We start from the raw sequence: 20203 nt of genomic DNA, 5'->3' as shown, positions 1-20203 counted from the left end.
CTGTGGGGCGTGAAAGGGCACTCCTGCACAGACCGCCGTGCGATCCGTCCACCAGGTGAGGGAGGCCAAGACCGAGGCCGGAACCGTGACCACCATGTTCAGGTCGTCTCGATGAGGACGGTAAACCGATGACACCCAAGTCTGCAGTGGGCGAAGTCGCAGCCTGGCGTGCCTGGTTACGTAGGTACACGAGGCCATGTGGCCCAAAAGGGCAAGGCATGTTCTTATGGTGGTAATTGGGAAGGCCCTGAGTCCTTGAATGACGCTTGAGATGGTATGAAAGCGGCTGTCTGGCAGGATGGCTCGGGCACGTCTGGAGTCCAGGATTGCTCCAATGAACTCTATTCTCTGAGTTGGTACTAGAGTGGACTTCTCTCTGTTGAGTAGAATGCCCAGCTCGTGGAAAGTGTGTGTCACTATGTGGACATGAGTCTGCACTTGGTCTCTGGTGCGGCCGCGTACCAGCCAGTCGTCCAAGTATGGGAACAGCTGTATCCCTTGTCGACGAAGGAAGGCTGCGACGACTGCCAGACACTTTGTGAACACCCTGGGAGCCGAGGACAAGCCGAAGGGAAGGACTGCGAATTGGTAGTGCACCCTGTTTACTACAAATCGCAGGAAGCGCCTGTGGGGCGGATAAACCGCTATATGGAAATAAGCGTCCTTCATGTCGAGGGCGGCGAACCAGTCTCCAGGATCCAGTGAAGGGATGATGGTCCCCAATGACACCATGCGGAACTTCAACTTTACTATGAATTTGTTGAGTCCGCGCAAGTCTAAGATGGGCCGTAGACCCCCTTTTGACTTGGGTATCAGGAAGTAGCGGGAGTAAAACCCCCTGCCCCTTAGCTCCGATGGAACCTCCTCTATGGCCCCCATAGCGAGGAGCCCAAAAACCTCCTGTGTAAGGAGTTGCTCGTGAGAAGGGTCCCTGAAGAGGGACGGGGAGGGGGAGTGGGGGGGGGCGAGGAAAACTGGAGGGCGTATCCCCTCTCCACCGTGCGAAGGACCCAGCGGTCCAATGTTATAAGAGACCAAGCACGGTGGAAACGGGAGAGGCGATCCCGGAAAGGGGGAACCGAATCCTGGAAGCCGGTTGAGGTGCCGTCCTCGACCGCACCTTCAAAAGGTTTGCCTAGGCCCTGAAGGTGGCCTAGGCTGGCCCTGGTTCTGACCGGGTTGAGGGCCGGTCGACCTTCGCCTACCGCCTCGACCCCGCCTCCTAGCAAAGTCCTGTCTTGGACGAGGCGGGGGAGGGTAGAACCGCTGAGGCTAGGGATAGTGAAGAGCAGCTATGCCGCGGTTCACTGTTCCAACGACCGTCAGGGGCGGTAAGAAGGAACTGAGGGGGCGCTGGGTCGGCTGGGGTATATATCCAGCGCCATAACGGCGCCACTCCAGGGGGCTCCACAGCCGACCCACCGGGTGTTGCTAGGGTAAAAATCTTCTGACGATCGTGCACGCGGCGCGCACACACCTAACTGGAATGGATATGAGCAAGCACTCGAAGAAGAATAATACCTTCTCTTTGTTAAATACATACTTAAAGATTAGGTAGCAACTTTACCAGTGACATAAGTACAATGGTACTTATAAGTACAAATTCTGCCCTATATATGCATGCAAAAACACTCACTGGACCAAATTCTTATCATGTAGAACACAATAGCAAAATACACATGGACTCCTGCGGGCCCAAGATCTGTCCCACTGACTGCAATGGAAGCTGCATGCATGTAACCACAGAACACAATTTGCTCAACTAAATTTAGTAATAGTCTTCATGCACATTTTTACTTTTATTACACCAATAAAATATAAAAATCTTCTCATCACAAAGCATCTTTTCAGACACTGAGAGCAGCACAGTGTCACCTTTCATTCCTGGCCATGGTTTATTCCTCCATTAAACCCAGCCAGGCAGGGCCGGTGCTACCATTTAGGCAAACTAGGCGGTTGCCTAGGGCGCCAAGATTTGGGGGCGCCAAAAAGCGGTGCCCCCAATTTTTTTTTACATCGTTCCTATGCCCCCTCCCCGAGCACGCGGTCGCCGCTCCACTTCTCCCGCCTCCCAGGTTTGCAGCGCCAATCAGCTGTTTGGCACCGCAAGCCTGGGAGGGGAGGAGAATTAGAGTGGGGGCGACATGCTCAGGGAGGAGGCGGAGCAGAGGTGAGCTGGGGTGGGGAGCTGCCGCACAGCTCCCCGGGCCAGGGGGGTGGGGAGCTGCCACGGGGGTGCCTCGGGAGGGGTGGGGGGAGCTGCCGCAGGGCTCCCCACCCCAGCTCACCTCTGCTGCGCCCCCTCCCCGAGCGGGGCGGGGGGGGGGCCGCAAGGTGGAAGTTTCACCTAGGGCGCGAAACTTCCTTGAACCGGCCCTGCAGCCAGGTCATGTTCCTGTGTACGTCTCACTATCTAGTCAGTGGTCAGCCTCTAGATCTCATTGTCTTGGTTGCTTTCACACACTCTCTTTTGGCATCCTATCATCTCTTTGTCTTCTATAGCGTCCCCACTATTGTAATCTTTTTGAATGCAGTTAATCCCGTACGCGGACTTCACATTCTACACTCCTAACTTTATTTGTCTTAAAATCATTCCACTTTACACCTGCCATCTTCCGAATAACTCTCATCTCTACTGCCTCCAGCCTTCTGATGTCTGTTTTCATTTAATGCAACTGCTCCCAGACCACAGAGTAATACTGTTAGTACACTGGTTTGATAAATTTTCACTTTGGTACCAAATGTACTATTTTTATCAGCACATCTCCTTTTAACCTTATCCTTGCTGGAACTATCGGCACTTATCAAGCTTGCTAGGTACACATAAGATTTTACTTGTTCTGAGACTCCACTGCTGCATTTCAGTACTTGATCTATTGTCCCTTTTCCAAGATAAAATAAATGCCAAGAAGATGAAGTGGTTGTAAATCCAAGCTGACTACACCAATTTACCAAGGTAGCGAAGAGTATCATTAATTGAAACATGTTTATACATTGTCATCTGCATAAGCTAAGGAGCTTAACTCCAGATCACCCAACATCACACCCTCCAACTCACAGGCGCCGACTTTCCATTGTGCTAGGTGGTGCTGGACCCACCTACCCTGCCTGCCCCAGCCCCATCTCTTCCCACCCTGTTCCGCCCCCTCCCCCGAGCGCGCCGCATCCTTGCTCCTCTCCCCTCCCCCCATCCTCCTGCATGCCACAAAACAGCTGATTGTGGTAGGCAGGTGGTTCTGGGAGGAGGGGGTGGTGCTGATAGGGGGGATGCCGGTGGGTGCTCCAGCCCCCACCATTTTTTCCCCATGGGTGCTCCAGCCCTGGATAACCCAAGGAGTTGGTGCCTATGCTCCAACTTGTTTGCCATTCTTAAGGTCCAATTTAAGAACATCATGATGCCCCTTTGTCTTGCACCAAACTAACTTGAACCACTTGCTTAATTTTTCACCAATTCTTACAGCATGTAAGAATGAAGGTATTAAGGGCTAAATTCCACTAACTCCTAGGAGTGATGTAAGGACAAATGACATGGTGGGTCTGGTGATATTCAGCACTAGAATCTTCTCTTCAGCTCAGGGCAGGATCACTCAAGGTGGCCATGGGGAAAAATATGTTCTTGAGTGTCCTTACTGCTGCTCCAAAAAGGAGTAGAACACACAAGCAGCTAGTACTGCATACTGCAGAATGCATCCAGGAACCTGGGGCCTGACTTCCCCCAGCTAAAAGATTACGTCCCCTTGAGGTTGTAACATACTAGTAAAAGCAGTAGCTTGTTCCCCCAATATAATATTCTTGTAATCTTGTCCTGAAGCTGCATAGGGGCGAGAGGGAAGTGGCTATATCTACCTTCTGCTCCTACTACAACATATACACAGAAGGGGGCAAGATTTTGTATTAAACCTGTGAAGTTCTTGCGGAAGTCTCAGTCTGGACCAGAGCCAGGTTACAAGACAGAAAGCCTGCCTCTATACTAGTATATATAGGACCAGAATCCATTGCCAGCACTAGAAACAGTGGAAACTATACTGTAGACAGAATTCAGGAGTTTTAATCACTGTATCACATAACCATGCTCTGAACAAACCACGTGGTGGTAAAAATGCCTGAACCCTGTTTTATCGTATGAAAATCAGTGGCAAATTACAGGGACTATTTTTGGTAGGGTAGAGAAGGCCCAAGAGGCTAGCATGTCCTTGTTGCCCCATATAGTGGGCCCATTTTCACTCTATCAACTTAATAAATATTAAAGCTAGATATTCACCAAAACAAATAATTCTAGTCTCTAACTTTCCAACCTCAGAAATGGAGAGCCTTTCACTTTAGATTCCTCAATCCTTACTGGTGATAGATGTTACTTCCTGAACAAATGGCACATATAATATTAAACTTCATGTTATTTTAAGTGAAAAGCCACAAATTATCCAACATCTATGATTACTGTAGCTGCCTCTAGATTATGCGACTCTTTCATTTCATGTGTCAGGGAGAGTCCTTTTTGGCATTAACTATGTCCATTATTCAGAAATACCAGCAGCTTTAAATTTTACAAACCTTTAAAATGAAAGAGGCCTACCTTAACATCAAAGTTGCAGTCAAGTCTTCTGATTAACACAATGAAAGCATTGGAGGAGTTGTCTTTCAGTGGTGGAGGTGCTATGGGCTCACATGCATTCTCTGGTTTTGAATTTATTAGGAAGCCCTGAAACAAAGTCACAGCATACTATCAGTTCTAGCTCTATGTGACATAATGCAAGTGCTAGGGAAAAATCATACTTTCAAAAGAAAGCCAAGCAAATTCCTGGAGCTCAATCTTGTATCACTGAATTTTACATTATATTACATTTTATTTATTTACATAGGATCTTTAATACCAAAGTGCTGCTTGGGGTTACAGAGAAAACACAATGTCAAACTGAATATATACATGAATTTCCCTTAATTTTCCTGTTTGCTTGTAAATAGTTACTAATGTCACTTCAGAATTTGCAGAATTTCTAGTGTATGTATAGTTCAGTATAGGGAACACTGCACATAGCACAGTAACATTATCAAGATAATTTTTTTTTAAGGCCTGCTCACTGTAATTAACAGAACCACAGGCACACTAAGCCAACAAGCACTACCAAAGAGGGAAGACGAGGAACATCTCTATACTTGTAAAAGTACTTACTAGATTTGCATTTACATGTGCAAGGTTTTTACAAGGTTTGCAGTGATACATGCACACTTATCAGAAGTTAAGGGCCATAACATCCCCCACAAGAGGGAAAATCATAAAAGGACCAGGAAATTCCATGAATGTTGACTCCTGGGGCATTCTGTCGATTGTCCCACCATAAGGTTTGGTTTGCACTCAACCATGGGACACAGATTGGGTGTGACCCTCTTAATCTGCAGATGCTTTAAGATCCACTGAAAAATCCTGCAGTTTTTAGGACCTTGGCAAGGACAGAGACATGTTTATAGTGGCTGAATGTCCTGGCCCTAATCCCTCTTTGCGCTGCCATGGTTCCATGTTGGCTGCTACCCAGACATCATTACCTCATGAGAAGGTAATACCACAACGCTGATAGGGAAGCAACATAAGATAATGCTTGAAGAAATGCTATGCATACCTCACGCTGCAAATCAGTCAAAGGTGGAAGACTTCTGGAGAGCAACCTTAATCCTATCTCTGACACTTTACTCTTAACATGGAGATTTGACCCCATGAAGTATCTGAAGAGGGTCTGCCCAAGGATCAGTGGAAGTGGGAATGTACCTCAGAACTGCTGCGGCTCATTTGTGTGACCCGTACACCATTTTCATCCACTTTAGGTCCCCTGAACATATCAAGCAGAGAAGACAACTGGGCCCTAACAGATTTTTTCAATATACAGTACAATATCTTGGCATTCCTGAACTTCTAGCATTTGAAATGGTGGTGGACAAAGTCAGTGGCACTGATGCCATCTGAATTAATTGGAGCTGTATCTTAATTTAATTTCCTTAAAGGGAAAGTGTCATTCAGAATCATAGTCAACATTTTTCAAATGTGTTGAATAATCCAGAGTTATTGTTGGGTGTTGAACTTGAAACACTTCAGGATTGATTTTCAGAAGTGCTTAGTATTTACTGCTTCTCTTGATGTCACTAGGAGTTGCAAGTACTTTGTACCTCTGAAGAAGCAGGTCACTTATTTTGCTGCCTTAATACAGATTTAGGCACCTAATTTTAGGCATGCAGGCTTGAATATGCTCAAAATTTAAAAAAAACTATGGTAAAATATAATTTATCACTATAAATTTTTATATCAGTTGTCGAAAATCAATATTTTTTAAAAATTGTCTTTTTGCAGTCTTGTATCCTAAATATAAAAGTTGACTGTCTCCTAATGGTAACAAGGAAGTTTAAGCCTAAAGCTTAGCAAGACATAATGAAAGTGTCTGGAATTGTTTGAAACATGAATAATTTGAACGTACTGAGTGGATGGTTTTGTTTTTTTTTAAATCCATGACTTGTCAAGACTACACCATACTCGGCAAGCCAGTCTGACAATTTTTTTTAATTAGTTTTAATTAATAATGCATCACCATATGATAATATACAGAGTACAAGATCATTAAAACAGTATAAAATGTTATTCACCTGTTGGACAAGGCAGAAGAAGCGTAACACCAGGCAATCAATAGTAGAGCAATACCAGGAAGACAGCCATGCTAAAGCCTTTTTAGCATAGTGGAGATCTTGAATGTTAATATAAGGAAATTAAAAGATTCTACTTTATTTTCATTTTGTAACTTTCCATAGCTGCAGGCCTTCTGATTCTAAGGGGGGAAGTAAGCTGCCTTTTGCTGACAAAATAGGAGAGGTGTACACACCACAAAACTACTTTTGGTGGCAAACCTCTGTTGTTTTGCTGACAAAATAAAACTCTCTCAATGAGAGGCATAAAGCTTTTTGCAGCAAAGTTAAACCAAAAAAGTGTCAGTGTAGACATTGCTGTTTGTTTTGTCAACATAACTGGCTTCCTAGCCCTGGCCAAAATGGTCATCTACAAAACCAGGGAGAGGAGGTTGGCTGACACGGTTTCCTGCGACTCTGGGGCCTATTTCTGCTCCTCAATCCATTCACGCATCCGGGCAGAGTTCCTCTGGGTGGCGTCCGCTGGCTCCCTTGACACCTTTGAGGAGCAGTGGGCGCTGTCTGGGGTTCTCTGCTCGGTGTCCCCGTCAGGTTCCCTTCGTTTAGCCCTGTGACCTCACTCCTGTTCCTGTTATCTCCTTAGTTGTCCCCCGCAATTATTTGGAATCCCAGACCTGTGGATCCTCCCCTTAGGCTGGGGGGAGGTCCTTTAGCAGTGGGCAGGCTTCCGTCCGCACACTTCCTGGATCCCAACAGGACTAGTATCCCACAATGCCTGCAGTGACTGCTTTGCTCACTGTTTTGACCTCTGCTGCACTGCAGGCATACGTTCCTCCCCTTTCAAAGCTCCAGGAAGAATCTGACAGCTGAGTGTGCTGCTCCATTTGGGGAACAAAGAGCAAACCATTAATGTGGAATGCTCCTGTTCTGCCCTGCACTAGGAACACCGCCACAGGCAGACTGCTGTGGTGGGGATTGGGGGGGAGGGAGTAGAGACTGCTGTGACACTGTACCTGCCCCATGAGGCATTGCAAACCCTTCCCAAAGCACCCTGTGGCCAGTTGTACAGTGGGATAGCTACCACAGTGCACTGCGCTCTGTGTCGATTCAAGAGCTATTAGTGTGGATGCACTCTGCCGACACAAGGAACTAATGTAGACATGCAACAGTGGTTTTAATTAAAGCGGTATAACTTTTGCCAACAAAACTTTGTAGTGTAGACAAGGCCTAAGAGAGTGGGAAGGGAAGAGGAGAAACAGGAAAAGAATAAAAGCATTTACTCTTTTTCTCATGTACATGCAAATTATAGGAAGCTGTGCTGTTGTGGATCAGAAAATTAAAGTTACAACGGTCAAGTTGTATTTTTACAGGTTATTAGCATCATTCATACATATTCCTTAGACTTCTCTCAATTTTCACAGAACTCTGTCTCTCTCCAGAAAGGGACTGTATTGTTTGTGGCTAAAATTAAAAAGTATAGTATAGTAACTCTTCAAAGTAATTGGCTAATCATCGACAACTACTGTTACTGATTGTTGTTTATTTAAATAAACAACAAACGCATTTAATACAATGTAGGTTTCAAAAGTAATTCTTCAGTAATTCCATTTTAAGTCAACATTCATTAACATGTCATTATTTTAGAGCAGTGTTTCCAGCAGCTCCCACTGGCCTGGAGCAGCGAACCGCAGCCAGTGGGAGTCACGATTGGCCGAACCTGCGGATGCGGCAGGTAAACAAACCGGCCCGGCCCGCCAGGGGTTTTCCCTAAACAAGCGGCGTCCCAAGTTTGGGAAACACTGTTTTAGAGTACTACAACCCAAATATTGCAGCATTGTTTTAATGTAGGAGCTCCATTAAGCAAAACAGATTATAAACCAAAGCAAAACTTATTCTTTTTCATTGTCCAAAGGAAATATAAAAAGCATGAAAAGTAAATTTGATTTTTAAAATTCTTTAGATTTAATCCTAATTAGAAATAAGATACTTTGTTTTGAAAAATATATGATCTTTAAAATTAGTGTTCCTTTAAGCAATCGGGTCTTTGCTGAGTTTGTGGTGACAGACACATTACACTGTCTGTAACTATTAAGAGCAATATCCACTACAAATTCTGCATCATTCTGCAAGGAACCAAGGTTAGGTTCCCCCAAGTTTACTGCAATGGATGGAAAGGTACTGACACATACAGCAACTGTTACTTTTATTAGGTAATTGCTTATAAAATATTCACTTTATTTTAACTAGAGTAATAAATTGGGGTCTTTAATCTGCTTTTAGAGAGAAGCTTTAGGCAAGTCATACCAGGCTACATTATAGAAAAATAGCTGCTCAAGTTAAGTACATGCAAATATAGAAATTGAAGGGTATGTTTCAATAAACCAGATGGCATTTATTAAGAAAATGTCAACATCTAACATGAAGAATGTTTAATGAAGGAGCTGTTATACAAGGGCTCTCAGCCAGAGATGGTTCCATATGAATGGATCATTGTAAGTGAAAGAAGAATTTACTACTTTTGTTGTACTCTTTGGCACCAGCTATTTCAGTAGCTGATAAATAATTATATTTACAATCGGTAGATCAACTGACAAAGCCTGATCATAAGCATCAAATAATAATTACCACCATTTTGAATCTACACCAGCAGCTATAACAGCAATTTTTAATAAACAGAAAAATGAAAGGGTTTCAGTACTACTTTCAGGAATTAAGGATCAGGACAGTTTACACCTATCACTCATCTGCAACTGGCTTAAGCAGATCAAGAGAGGCAGTGTGTCTAATGGTTAAAGGGTCAAGAGTTAAGAATCCTTATTTCTTTTTCATCTCTGCCACTGGCTCATTGTATGTACTTGGGCAAATTAATTACTCTGTGTCTCAGGGCTGGTCTACACCGAACTTACATCAGAATATCTATATCTCAGAGGGATGTAAAATCCACATCACTGAGAGATGTAGCCATGCCAGCCTAACCCTGGTGTAGACAGCAGTAGGTTGATGGAAGATTTTTTCAATTGACCTAGCTACCACCTCTTGGGGAGGTAGATTAACTACAGCGATGGAAGAACTCCTCCTATTGCTATAGTGATTGACTACACTGAAGCGCTATGTATAGACATAATCTTAGCTTAAACAAAACTAGCCCTGGTCACAAGACTAGCCCTCCTACAAGAAAACATGGGGCAGGGTGTGTGAATTTATACAAGGTTCCTTTTGCAAGATTTCTCTACAGTTGTTCAGTTGAGAGAGGGATGTTTCCCCACAAGGAAGATGGTTCACCCACACACTCTAGAGATCCCTTGGAATTTGCACTGATACCAGGGGATCAATGAGAAGTCAAGCCCTGTGCCTCCATGTCAGTTTTTGGTTTTATGTTTCCACTCCCTGGCATCAAGGCTCCAGTGAAGCCACGCAGACATGGCTTTTGCAACTGGCAGGTGCATCTAAAGCTTTGTCTGTACTATCACTTTTGTTGGTAAAACATTTGTTGGTGAGGGGTATGCAGGGCTGGCTCCAGGGTTTTTGCCACCCCAAGCGGTGAAAAAAAATAATAGAAATTTTTTTAAAAAAAAGCCGCGATCGCAATCGGCGGCAGTTCCACTGCACCGCTTTCTTCTTCAGCGGCAATTCGGCAGCAGGTCCTTCCCTCCGAGAGGGACAGGGACCCTCCGCCGAATTGCCGCCGAAGAGCCCGACGTGCCGCCCCTTCCCCTTGGCCGCCCCAAGCACCTGCTTGCTCAGCTGGTGCCTAGAGCCAGCCCTGGGGGTATGAAAAAAGCCACCCTCCTCACTGACAAAAGTTTCAATGACAAAAGTGCTGGTGTGAACTCTCCTGCGGGCATAGCTAATGCTGCTCATTGGGGCTAGCTCTCTCCTGCTAGCAAAGAGTGGTTACATTGGAGACCTTACAATGGCACAGCTGTAGCAGTACAGCTGTGAGGTCAGTAGTGTAGACGTGGTCAAAGACCTTGCTTAAATGGTCTGACTGTATGACATTTCCTCCCTGAGCTCCATGGGGATGGTGAGAGAAAAAACAATCCCTTCCCTGTTCCTAATCATTGGTTCCCTGTCTTGTTCACTACATACCCTCCTCCTATTTTCATTGCAGTACTACAGAGACTTCCCTCCCACTCCTGTACAGGAGCTTGACAAGGTATGTCTACACTGCAATTAGACACCTGCGGCTGGCCCATACCTGCTGACTCAGGCTTGCAGGGCTTGGGTTAAGGGGCTGTTTAATTGTGATGCAGACGTTAAAAGTATAACCTGTTTGTCTGCCTGGTAATAGGTTGCTGATGAGACATGCTATCCTTATTTGACTCTCTTTAATCTTTTCATTCATAAATCCACACCTCCTCCATCACCCTTTTCCCATCTCCTCTTGCATCCATTTTGTTTCTCTTCTGTCTGTCTTGCCTACATTGCAGATATGGTCATACTGTAGCCTCTGAGAAAAGGATTACCCTCTGTGTTCCCCTGAATACACAGCACAAACCTGCACTGGCGATTCTTGCTCCCTTAATTTGAAATAGATATTTAATGTATTTTCCCTAGAGGTATTATGTTGCATTATTCCAAGCTGATTTCCATTTTCTGTCCCCATTAGTAACCTCTCTAGGCCCCTTTGTATTATTTCTGTCATCTCCAGTATTTACAGCATTTCCCAATTTAGTATCTCATATATATTTCATTACCTTGCTCTTTCATTTTAACTTATTAAATAAGATGGGAGTATTAATTCCTGCTGGACCCCATTACGTACCTCCCAGCAATGTGGCATGTTACCCTTTATTAGTGCCCTTTGTTTCTGAGACTTCTGCCAGTTTTCAAGCCATTTCTATCCAAGTCAATGTGAAGTAATTTGGAGTGTGAGTTTCATAGACATTGTATCAGATGATGTACTAAAATCTATATCACACTCACATACTGCATTTTTTTCACCCACTGACTATAGGTTAAACTGTGATATTTAGTTTCAATGCAGTGTAGGGATGGGGCAGAGTAGATCCATGTGATGGGGGAGGAAGTTCCTCACTGCCTAGTAGCACCTTCCCACACTGTATAGCTCTGTAAAAATTAGCCACATTCTGGCCCACAGTAATTAGGAGGTTGGGGTTTTTCTTAATGTAATCAAGCCTGTACCCAGAAAGATAATGGAGCAAATAATTAAGCAATCAATTTGCAAACATCTAGAAGATAAGGTGATAAGTAACAGTCAGCATGGATTTGTCCCGAAAAAAATTGTGCAAACCAGGCTGATAGCTTTCTTTGACAGGGTAACAAGCTCTGTGGATGGGGGGAGAAGCGGAAGACATGTATATCTTGACTTTAGTAAAGCTTTTGATACTGTCTCACATGACCTTCTCATAAACAAACTAGGGAAATGCAACCTAGATAGAGCTACTATCAGGTGGGTGCATAACTGGTTGGAAAACCGTCCTCAGAGAGTAGTTATCAGTGGTTCACAGTCATGCTGGAAAGGCATAACGAGTGGGGTCCCGCAGGGATCAGTTCTGGGTCCGGTTCTGTTCAATATCTTCATCAGTGATTTAGACAATGGCATAGAGAGTACACTTATAAAGTCTGCGGACGATACCAATCTGGGAGGGGTTGCAAGTGCTTTGGAAGATAGGATTATAATTCAAAATGATCTGGAAAAACTGGAGAAATGGTCTGAAGTAAATAGGATGAAATTCAATAAGGACAGATGCAAAGTACTCCACTTTAGAAGGAACAATCAGTTGCACACATACAAAATGGGAAATGACTGCCTAGGAAGGAGTACTGTGGAAAGGGATCTGGGGCTCATAGTGGACCACAAGCTAAATATGAGTCAACAGTGTAACACTGTTGCAAAAAAAGTGAACATCATTCTGGGATATATTAACAGGAGTGTTGTAAGACACGAGAAGTAATTCTTCCGCTCTACTCCACGCTGGACTGGGGACTGAACTAGATGACCTCTTGAGGTCCCTTCCAGTTCTATGATTCGCCAGGTGGAGGACACTAAAAGCCAGCCTCTTCATGGAGCCTGTACATAGTTAGTGATATGCTCTGCATATATTCAGATTATGGAATGCTTGCACTCAGAAGACATGCTAGTTCATAGCTTTATGGCCAACCCCTTTGCATCCTGTATTCGGTCTTCCATCATCAGGTGTGGCTGCTCCCAGATTACACTTTTGTAGAAGGTAAGGTGTCTGTCAAAAGTATTTTTCTTCAGGTCTAGTTGCAGGTGCACTCCTACAATTACCCATCTGCTAAGTTCATCATCAAGCTTTAGAAGAGTCTGTCTGAACTCATCTAGAAAGAACTATGTCTCTACAGATATTCTGTCTCTTTATGGAAGTGGGTTGTCAGAGTCTGTTTGTGAACTCAGCTCCATAATTTCAGCCTTCATAACCTATAAAGATAACTTAATGCAGAGCTATGTAGCAGCAACCTTTTTCCTGCCCAGCTAAATTCAGTTATAATAAGCATTCAGTAATAGCAAACTGTAGGACAGAAATACAAGGATGCTAGATTCATGTCTGCATAGCTCCAGGATCTGTTTAAATGTACACTTTAATCAGTGCACATCTGTTGCAGACATCCTTTAATATGTACCTCAGACAGGGATGGCTGGCCCCTTTAAGGGCATGTGACTCCCCGACGATGAGGATTCCGTCGACGCCGGAGGCAGCTCAGGCAACGCGCGACATCCTCGTCATGCCGGTACCGAGCGGGCCCCCGAGTTGGGGCCCCAGTCCCAAGGAAAGCCGCCGCTGGGCGCCCACCAGCCCTCACCGGCCAGGTCGGAGTTTGAGGTCCCTGCTCGATCCGCGGGGCCTTCCCATAGCCCGCGTCAGGTCTCCACTCCGTTGTCGGGTTCGCCTGGGAGCGAGTCGCTGGAGTCTTCCTCGGCTCACAGGGGCCGCAGGCGCCGGGACAGAAAGTGTCGATACTCCATGTCCAGCCGCAGTGATAGCAGGTCTCGACGCCATCGGCACCGCCGATCATACCATGGTGCGTGCCATGCTCTGAGTGCATCCCTACAGTCACCGGCACCGATGCGTCGTAGCCGCAGTCGCCAACGGGAGTCCAGAGATAGCACCTCCGACGTTTACGTCTCATCGTCGTCGAGGTCTAAATCCCGGGGCCGGACCCGACATAGACGGGACCGATCGAGCCGCTCTACGGCACTGTGCGATCTTCGGTCACTTCAGCCTCGGCTCCCACCCGTCCTTCCCCAGGCCGCACCGTCCCTCAGGAACGTGTAACCCTGGTTGGGCCTCAGCCGGCGCAGTGGCAAGGGGCACCATGGCAAGGACAGTGGTGCCAGAGGGCACCGTGGCCCCAGGTGCCCGCACCACTGAGGCCCTGCTCTGTGGCTGGGGCATCCCAAGCGCCCTCGGCGTCTCCGCCTCGGCACCGAGAACAGTCCTCGGGTGCCGAACCACTGGCACCGGACCCTGACACGGAGTGCGACCTATCGGCACCGCCCGATGCCCTAGGGGCAGTACCGGTTGTCTCGTTGGCACCGGATGAGTCCATAGTGGCGCCAACCCCTCCTTCTCAGGAGGATTTCAAAGCTCATCAGGAGCTTCTCCGGCATGTAGCCACCAACCTCCAGCTCCAGGCGGAGGAGATGGAGGAATCATCGGACAATTTGTTTAATGTCCTGTCCTCCTCGGCACCGGGCCGCGTGGCCCTACCGCTTCACCAAGGGGTAGCCAACATTTCAATCGCTCTATGGCAAACCCTGGCCTCTCTGCCGCCCATTTCTAAGAAGGCAGAGCGGAAGTACTTTATGCCAACAAAGGGGCATGAGTATCTGTACACTCACCTTACCCCGAACTCACTGGTGGTGGAGTCGGTCAACCACCGTGAAAGACACGGCCAGCCCGCACCCACCCCGAAGGACAAGGATGCGAGGAGACTGGACACTTTTGGAAAAAAGGTTTATTCCTCTGCGAGTTTCCAGCTCAGGGTGGCAAACCATCAAGCACTCCTGAGCAGGTATGACTTTAACTTGTGGGGGTCTCTGCCAAAATTCGAGCTCTCCCTCCAAGAAAAGGACAGGAAGGAATTCAGGGCTCTAGTCGACAAGGGTGCGGCAGTGGCGAAAGCAGCTCTCCAGGCGGCCTCGGATGCGGCTGACACAGTGGCACGTTCGATGGCCTCGGCTATCTCCATGCGACGGGCGTCGTGGCTTTCGCTGTCGGGGCTGTCCGTGGAATCCCAGTCCCTCATGCAAGACCTGCCCTTCGACGGCAAGGCATTATTTGCAGACCACACGGATACGCATCTGCACGGGATGAAAGACTCCCGCACCACCCTGCAGACTCTCGGCCTGTATGTCCCGCCAGCCAAGGACAAACCCAGGCCGCAGCCCTCGGCTCCCCCCGTAAGGGGCAGATACGAGCCCCCGCCTAAGAGGCCTAGGGACCAGAGGCGCAGGTCACAGCACCAGTCCCATTCAGCCCCGCGCCCCGGCCCCTTGAAGGGCAAGAGGCAGAGGAAGAGGCATTTTTGACTCTTTGCAGGGGGCCACCTGGCCTGTTGCCAGGGAAGCCCCCCAGTTAATAAAGTTGGTTTTTGGCAACCGTTTATCGGCCTTCAGAGTGCATTGGTCCTGTATAACGTCGGACCGGTAGGTCCTCAGTACCATCTCCGAGGGGTACAGGCTGCAGTTCGATGCAACCCCACCACATCATCCTCCGTCCCGGGATGTCCCTGGGGAACCGGAACACGCCCTCCTTTTAAATCAGGAGGTGACGCGCCTTCTCGCCCTAGGCGCGGTGGAGTGGGTACCTCGGGAATTCCAGGGCAAAGGGTTTTACTCCTGGTATTTCCTGATCCCGAAGGTGAAAGGCGAGCTCAGGCCCATCCTCGACCTACGGAATCTCAACCAGTTTCTCGTTCGCTGCAAATTCCGTATGGTGTCCCTGACCTCTATTGTTCTGTCCCTGGACCCGGGGGATTGGTTCGCATCCCTGGACCTCCAGGATGCGTACTTCTATATCCACATTTTCGAGGGTCACAGGCGCTTCCTCCGCTTCCTGGTAGGGACAGACCACTACCAGTTTACGGTCCTTCCCTTTGGCCTTTCCACGGCTTCCAGGGTTTTTACCAAATGCATGGCGGTGGTGGCAGCCCACCTCAGGAGGAACGGGCTGCAGATCTTTCCCTACCTGGACGACTGGCTGCTCAAGGACAAGTCTCAGTCCCAGGTGCAGGGGCAGATAGAATTCCTGCTAGATACCTGCAAGAGTCTAGGCCTACTGGTGAACAAGGAAAAGTCCACGTTAGTCCCGGTTCAGCGCATACACTTCATAGGGGCGCTGTTAGACTCCCTCCCCCGGGACAGGTTCGAGACGCTCAAAGGTCTCATCACCTCGGTCACGACCTTTCCGGTGACGACGGCATGGGTGTGCCTTTAAATCCTAGGCCATATGGCAGCATGCACCTCCGTGGTGCGACATGCCAGGCTCCGGATGAGGCCCCTCCAACTCTGGCTGGCCTCCCAGTATTCCCAGGCCAGGGACGGCCTGGACAAGGTCGTCACGTTGCCACCCAATGTAGTGGCCGACCTGCAATGGTGGTCCCTCCCAAGCAACGTGCTTCAGGGTATCCCCTTCAGGGAGCCCCCTCCCTCACTAGATCTGGTGTTGGACGCCTTGGACTTGGGATGGGGAGCCCATGTGGGGAGCTTCAAAACCCAGGGCAGATGGTCACCCAGGGCAGATGGTCATAAATGTCAGGGAGCTCAGGGCGGTGTGCCTGGCGTGTGTAGCCTTCAGCCAGCACCTAGGGGGGAAGGTGGTCAGAGTCCTCACGGACAATACGACCGCGATGTATTATATCAACAGGCAAGGGGGCACGCGTTCCGGGGCCTTGTGCCAGGAAGCCCAGCTCGGCAGGCGCAATACGCTCGCGGATCGCCTAAGCAGGTTCTTCTCCCAACAACACGAGTGGTCTCTGCACAGGGAGGTGGCCAGGCAGCTCTTCCTAGAGTGGGGAACTCCCCAGGTAGATCTATTTGCCACTGTCCAGAATCGCCTATGCCCATGATTCTGCTCCAGGGCGGGAGAGGGCGAAGGGGCGATATCGGACGCGTTCCTAATCCCATGGTCAGGCCGCCTGTTCTACGCCTTCCCGCCCTTCCCCCGAAAGGCAGGGTCCTACAGAAGGTAAAGGCAGACGGGGCTCGGATTATCCTCATAGCCCCGGATTGGGCCCGTCAACATTGGTACGGGACCCTCCTGCAGCTTTTAGTGGCCCCCCGTGCAGGCTGCCGCTCCGACTGGACCTCCTCTCCCAGGAGGGAGGATATCTCCTCCACCCCAACCTGGCCGCGCTCCATTTGACAGCGTGGCTGCTCCGTGGTTGAATGAGGAGGAGGGGAGGTGTTCTGAGGACGTTAGACAGGTCCTGCTTGAGAGCAGGAAACCGTCCACATGTCGAACCTACCTGGCCAAATGGTATCGGTTCTCCATGTGGGCAAGGGAGAGGGGTTCTTCCCCCTCCTCCGCGTCTATCCAGCTCATCCTTGATTACCTCCTGTCCCTTAGGACCCAAGGGCTGGCGCCCTCCTCGGTCAGGGTGCACCTGGCGGCCATTTCGGCCTCTCGGTGTTTTCACACCACAGGACCTCCCAGTTCCTGAAAGGGCTAGATCGGGCATTCCCTTACGCTAGACCCCCGATCCCGCTCTGGGACCTGAACCTTATTCTCTCCCGCCTCACAGGGCCTCCCTTCGAGCCTCTGGCCATGTGTTCATGGTCCCACTTATCGTGTAAAGTGGCATTCCTGGTGGCTATCACCTCAGCCCGCCGAGTCTCGGAGCTTAGGGCCCTGACCTCCGAACCCCCGTATACAGTCTTCCATAGGGATAAGGTCCAGCTCCGCCCGCACCCAGGCTTTCTGCTGAAGGTAGTCTCGGCTTTTCACATGGATCAGGACATCTTCCTCCCTGTCCTCTGTCCTAAGCCCCATTCCTCCAATGAGGAACGACGCCTGCACATGCTAGATGTGTGTAGAGCGCCCTCTTTTTACTTAGACCGAACCAGGCCATTCCGTAAATCCCCTCAGCTTTTCATTGCTTCGGCCGAGCACATGAGGGGGCGACCGGTCTTCACCCAGCGGATCTCCCACTGGATCACCTCGTGCATACGCACTTGTTACGACCTGGCAGGGGTTCCCCCGCCTCCTATAGTGAAGGCTCATCTGACGAGAGCTCAGGCCTCGTCCGCTGCCTACGTGGCTCATGTCCGTATTCAGGACATCTGCAGGGCTGCTACATGGTCCTCTGTCCATACCTTTTCATCGCAGTATGCGATCGTCTCCCAAACGCGGGATGACGCCGGGTTTGGTAGGGCGGTGCTCCGCCCGGGTAACCCTTAAACTCCTACCTGCCTCCATCAGGTATAGCTTGGAGTCACCTACTGTGGAATACACATGAGCAATCACTCGAAGAAGAAAGGACAGTTACCTGTTCCGTAACTGGCGTTCTTCGAGATGTGTTGCTCAGGTGTATTCCGCATCCCGCCCTCCTTCCCCTCTGTCGGAGTTGTCTGGCAAGAAGGAACTGAGGGTGGGGGGAGCGCGCAGCCCCCTTTTTGGTGCTATATAGAGGTGCCACTCCAGGGGTCCCAGCGGGGCTCCCCCACTATGGGTACTGCTAAGGGAAAAACTTCCGGCACCGGTGCACGTGGCAAGCACACACACCTACTGTGGAATACTCATGAGCAATCACTCGAAGAAAAACTCGTGGGATGCTTGTTGTCATTCGCCCTAGAGCTAAATGAAGGGTTGGACTTGAGGGGCTAAAAGAAGGATCCTTTGTACTCTAGAAAAGTTAATAAATTGAACCCACCAAAGGACTTGTTCTCAGTATCTGGGTCAGAGTAAATGATTGCAAGCACCAACAGGGAGGTGAGGGCTGTGTTCCTGCATGGACAGAAGGGGGTGTGCTTGAAGATGGTAACCCCTCATACATCCTCTTTTAGTCCACTATTAAAGTATATCTGTGAAAATTATAAATCTATCTTTAAGCTAGTGTTGACAAAGTTATTTTCAACATAGCACACAAAATACATTGTAACAATTTTGTTTTAGCTTATACTTTGTGTATTAAGAGATGCTGCTTCTTACCTTCAAGCCTTCAGTTGGCAGTCTGTAGCCAAACCTTGCTGGTAGATCATCAAATGTCTGAGTTCCATTTTCAAAGTTATACTAAACATAAATATAAAAGAAAATCAGATCTGTAACATGTATCAAATTGAAAACACAAGAAAAACCTCACATTCTTTAGGGCAAAAATGTACTATACATAGTGCCTCCTAACACTATACTAATGAATCATAAACACTGCTGCTTCCAGTCCCTAGGGTTTTCTGGTGTTCTTTCATCCACATATTACCCAACCCAATCTGATGTAGTATGTCAGGTGGAAGAGCTTTATTCCATGTAATAAACTCAAAGTTCTCTAGAGTCTTCCTTTATTTGGAATGATTTAACAATAACAAAAAAGAAAGATGAATTCCACTAAATGTTGGGAAAACCTCTCCTTCAATTCAAGCACAAATGCTAACCCAGATTTGCAAAAAACTGGCTGTAGCCAAAGTGCACTTTGAGCAAAGGGTATATCTTGCTATGCCTCATGAACATGCTTCCAAAGAGAGGATTTTCTTCACTTTGAAATGAACCAGCTTTTAAAATGTCTCCAGGGAGGGAATCCTTAACACCCTACAAAGATTTTAGTTCACAGGGAAGTGAGTAAAGGTACTCAGTTTAAACAGTTACGTTCTAAAATGTTTTCTTTTTGTGGAAGCTGAGAGTCAACATATGCAACATTGCATAACAGCTCTAAAACTGCGTAAGCCACACTTTCCTGTTCCCCGTGACTTCTTTTTTTTTCTATAGCCCTAGTGGGTGGGTACCATACAAGTCTCTAATAAACACGGCAAAAACAGCTCTTGGCAGATTTTCAGTTTTCTGCATAAAACCCCAAACTTGTAAAAGCTCTTGATTGTAGAATGTATTATGGTCTGCTAGCTATCTACTTATTTTGACCATTAAATTAAATCAGTGGGGAGTTCTTTTTAAAGATCTATGGTAGGCGATCCGAAGGGAGTTAGGTGTCTTACTCACACTGAATTTCAAAAAGATATCAGCACCTAACTCTAACCCTAACCTTCTCTGAAAAGTCTTGATGTAATTGGTAAAATCTATAGGTACTATTAACTTTGCACTGATAATGTTTTAAAATGTATCGCATGATATGATGTATAAGTAGGAAAATCTGAAAGAAATTCCCATTCATTTGCATGTAAAAACATTTATTACACTTACCGCTAAAATGTCTGCCTCCACAGGCAAAAGGTTTAGGAAAGCAAACAGCTGAACTGTCAGGATGGTGTAGATCTGAGTGGCAGACAACATTAACATTCCTATTGACAACAGCATTTTAGATTAAATATCTGTAAATAAAACAAAACAAAATAAATAATCATGGCATGTAGCAGATATTTTTTCCTAAAAATATCTGCAAAAAGAACAGGAGTACTTGTGGCACCTTAGAGACTAACAAATTT

At 47.5% G+C, this 20203-nt stretch overlaps 1 protein-coding gene across 1 annotated transcript in view; it reads right to left on the bottom strand.

Annotated features, from left to right (window-relative positions):
• Nucleotides 1-20203, bottom strand: part of RNF13 (ring finger protein 13) — a 120800-nt gene that overhangs the window by 87406 nt on the left and 13191 nt on the right. Inside the window, exons 2-4 of the mRNA XM_026649993.2 lie at nucleotides 19962-20089; nucleotides 18762-18842; nucleotides 4548-4699 (exon numbers count right to left, since the gene is read on the bottom strand). Coding sequence (XP_026505778.1) covers nucleotides 4548-4699; nucleotides 18762-18842; nucleotides 19962-20075 — 347 coding nt within the window. The 5' untranslated portion in view covers nucleotides 20076-20089. The remainder of the gene's footprint in view (nucleotides 1-4547; nucleotides 4700-18761; nucleotides 18843-19961; nucleotides 20090-20203) is intronic.

Source organism: Terrapene carolina, unplaced genomic scaffold (assembly GCF_002925995.2).
Source record: "Terrapene carolina triunguis isolate 2854851 unplaced genomic scaffold, T_m_triunguis-2.0 Scaffold88, whole genome shotgun sequence".
NCBI classification, from domain to species: Eukaryota; Metazoa; Chordata; order Testudines; family Emydidae; genus Terrapene; species Terrapene triunguis.
This window is presented reverse-complemented; position numbering and strand designations above follow the sequence as displayed.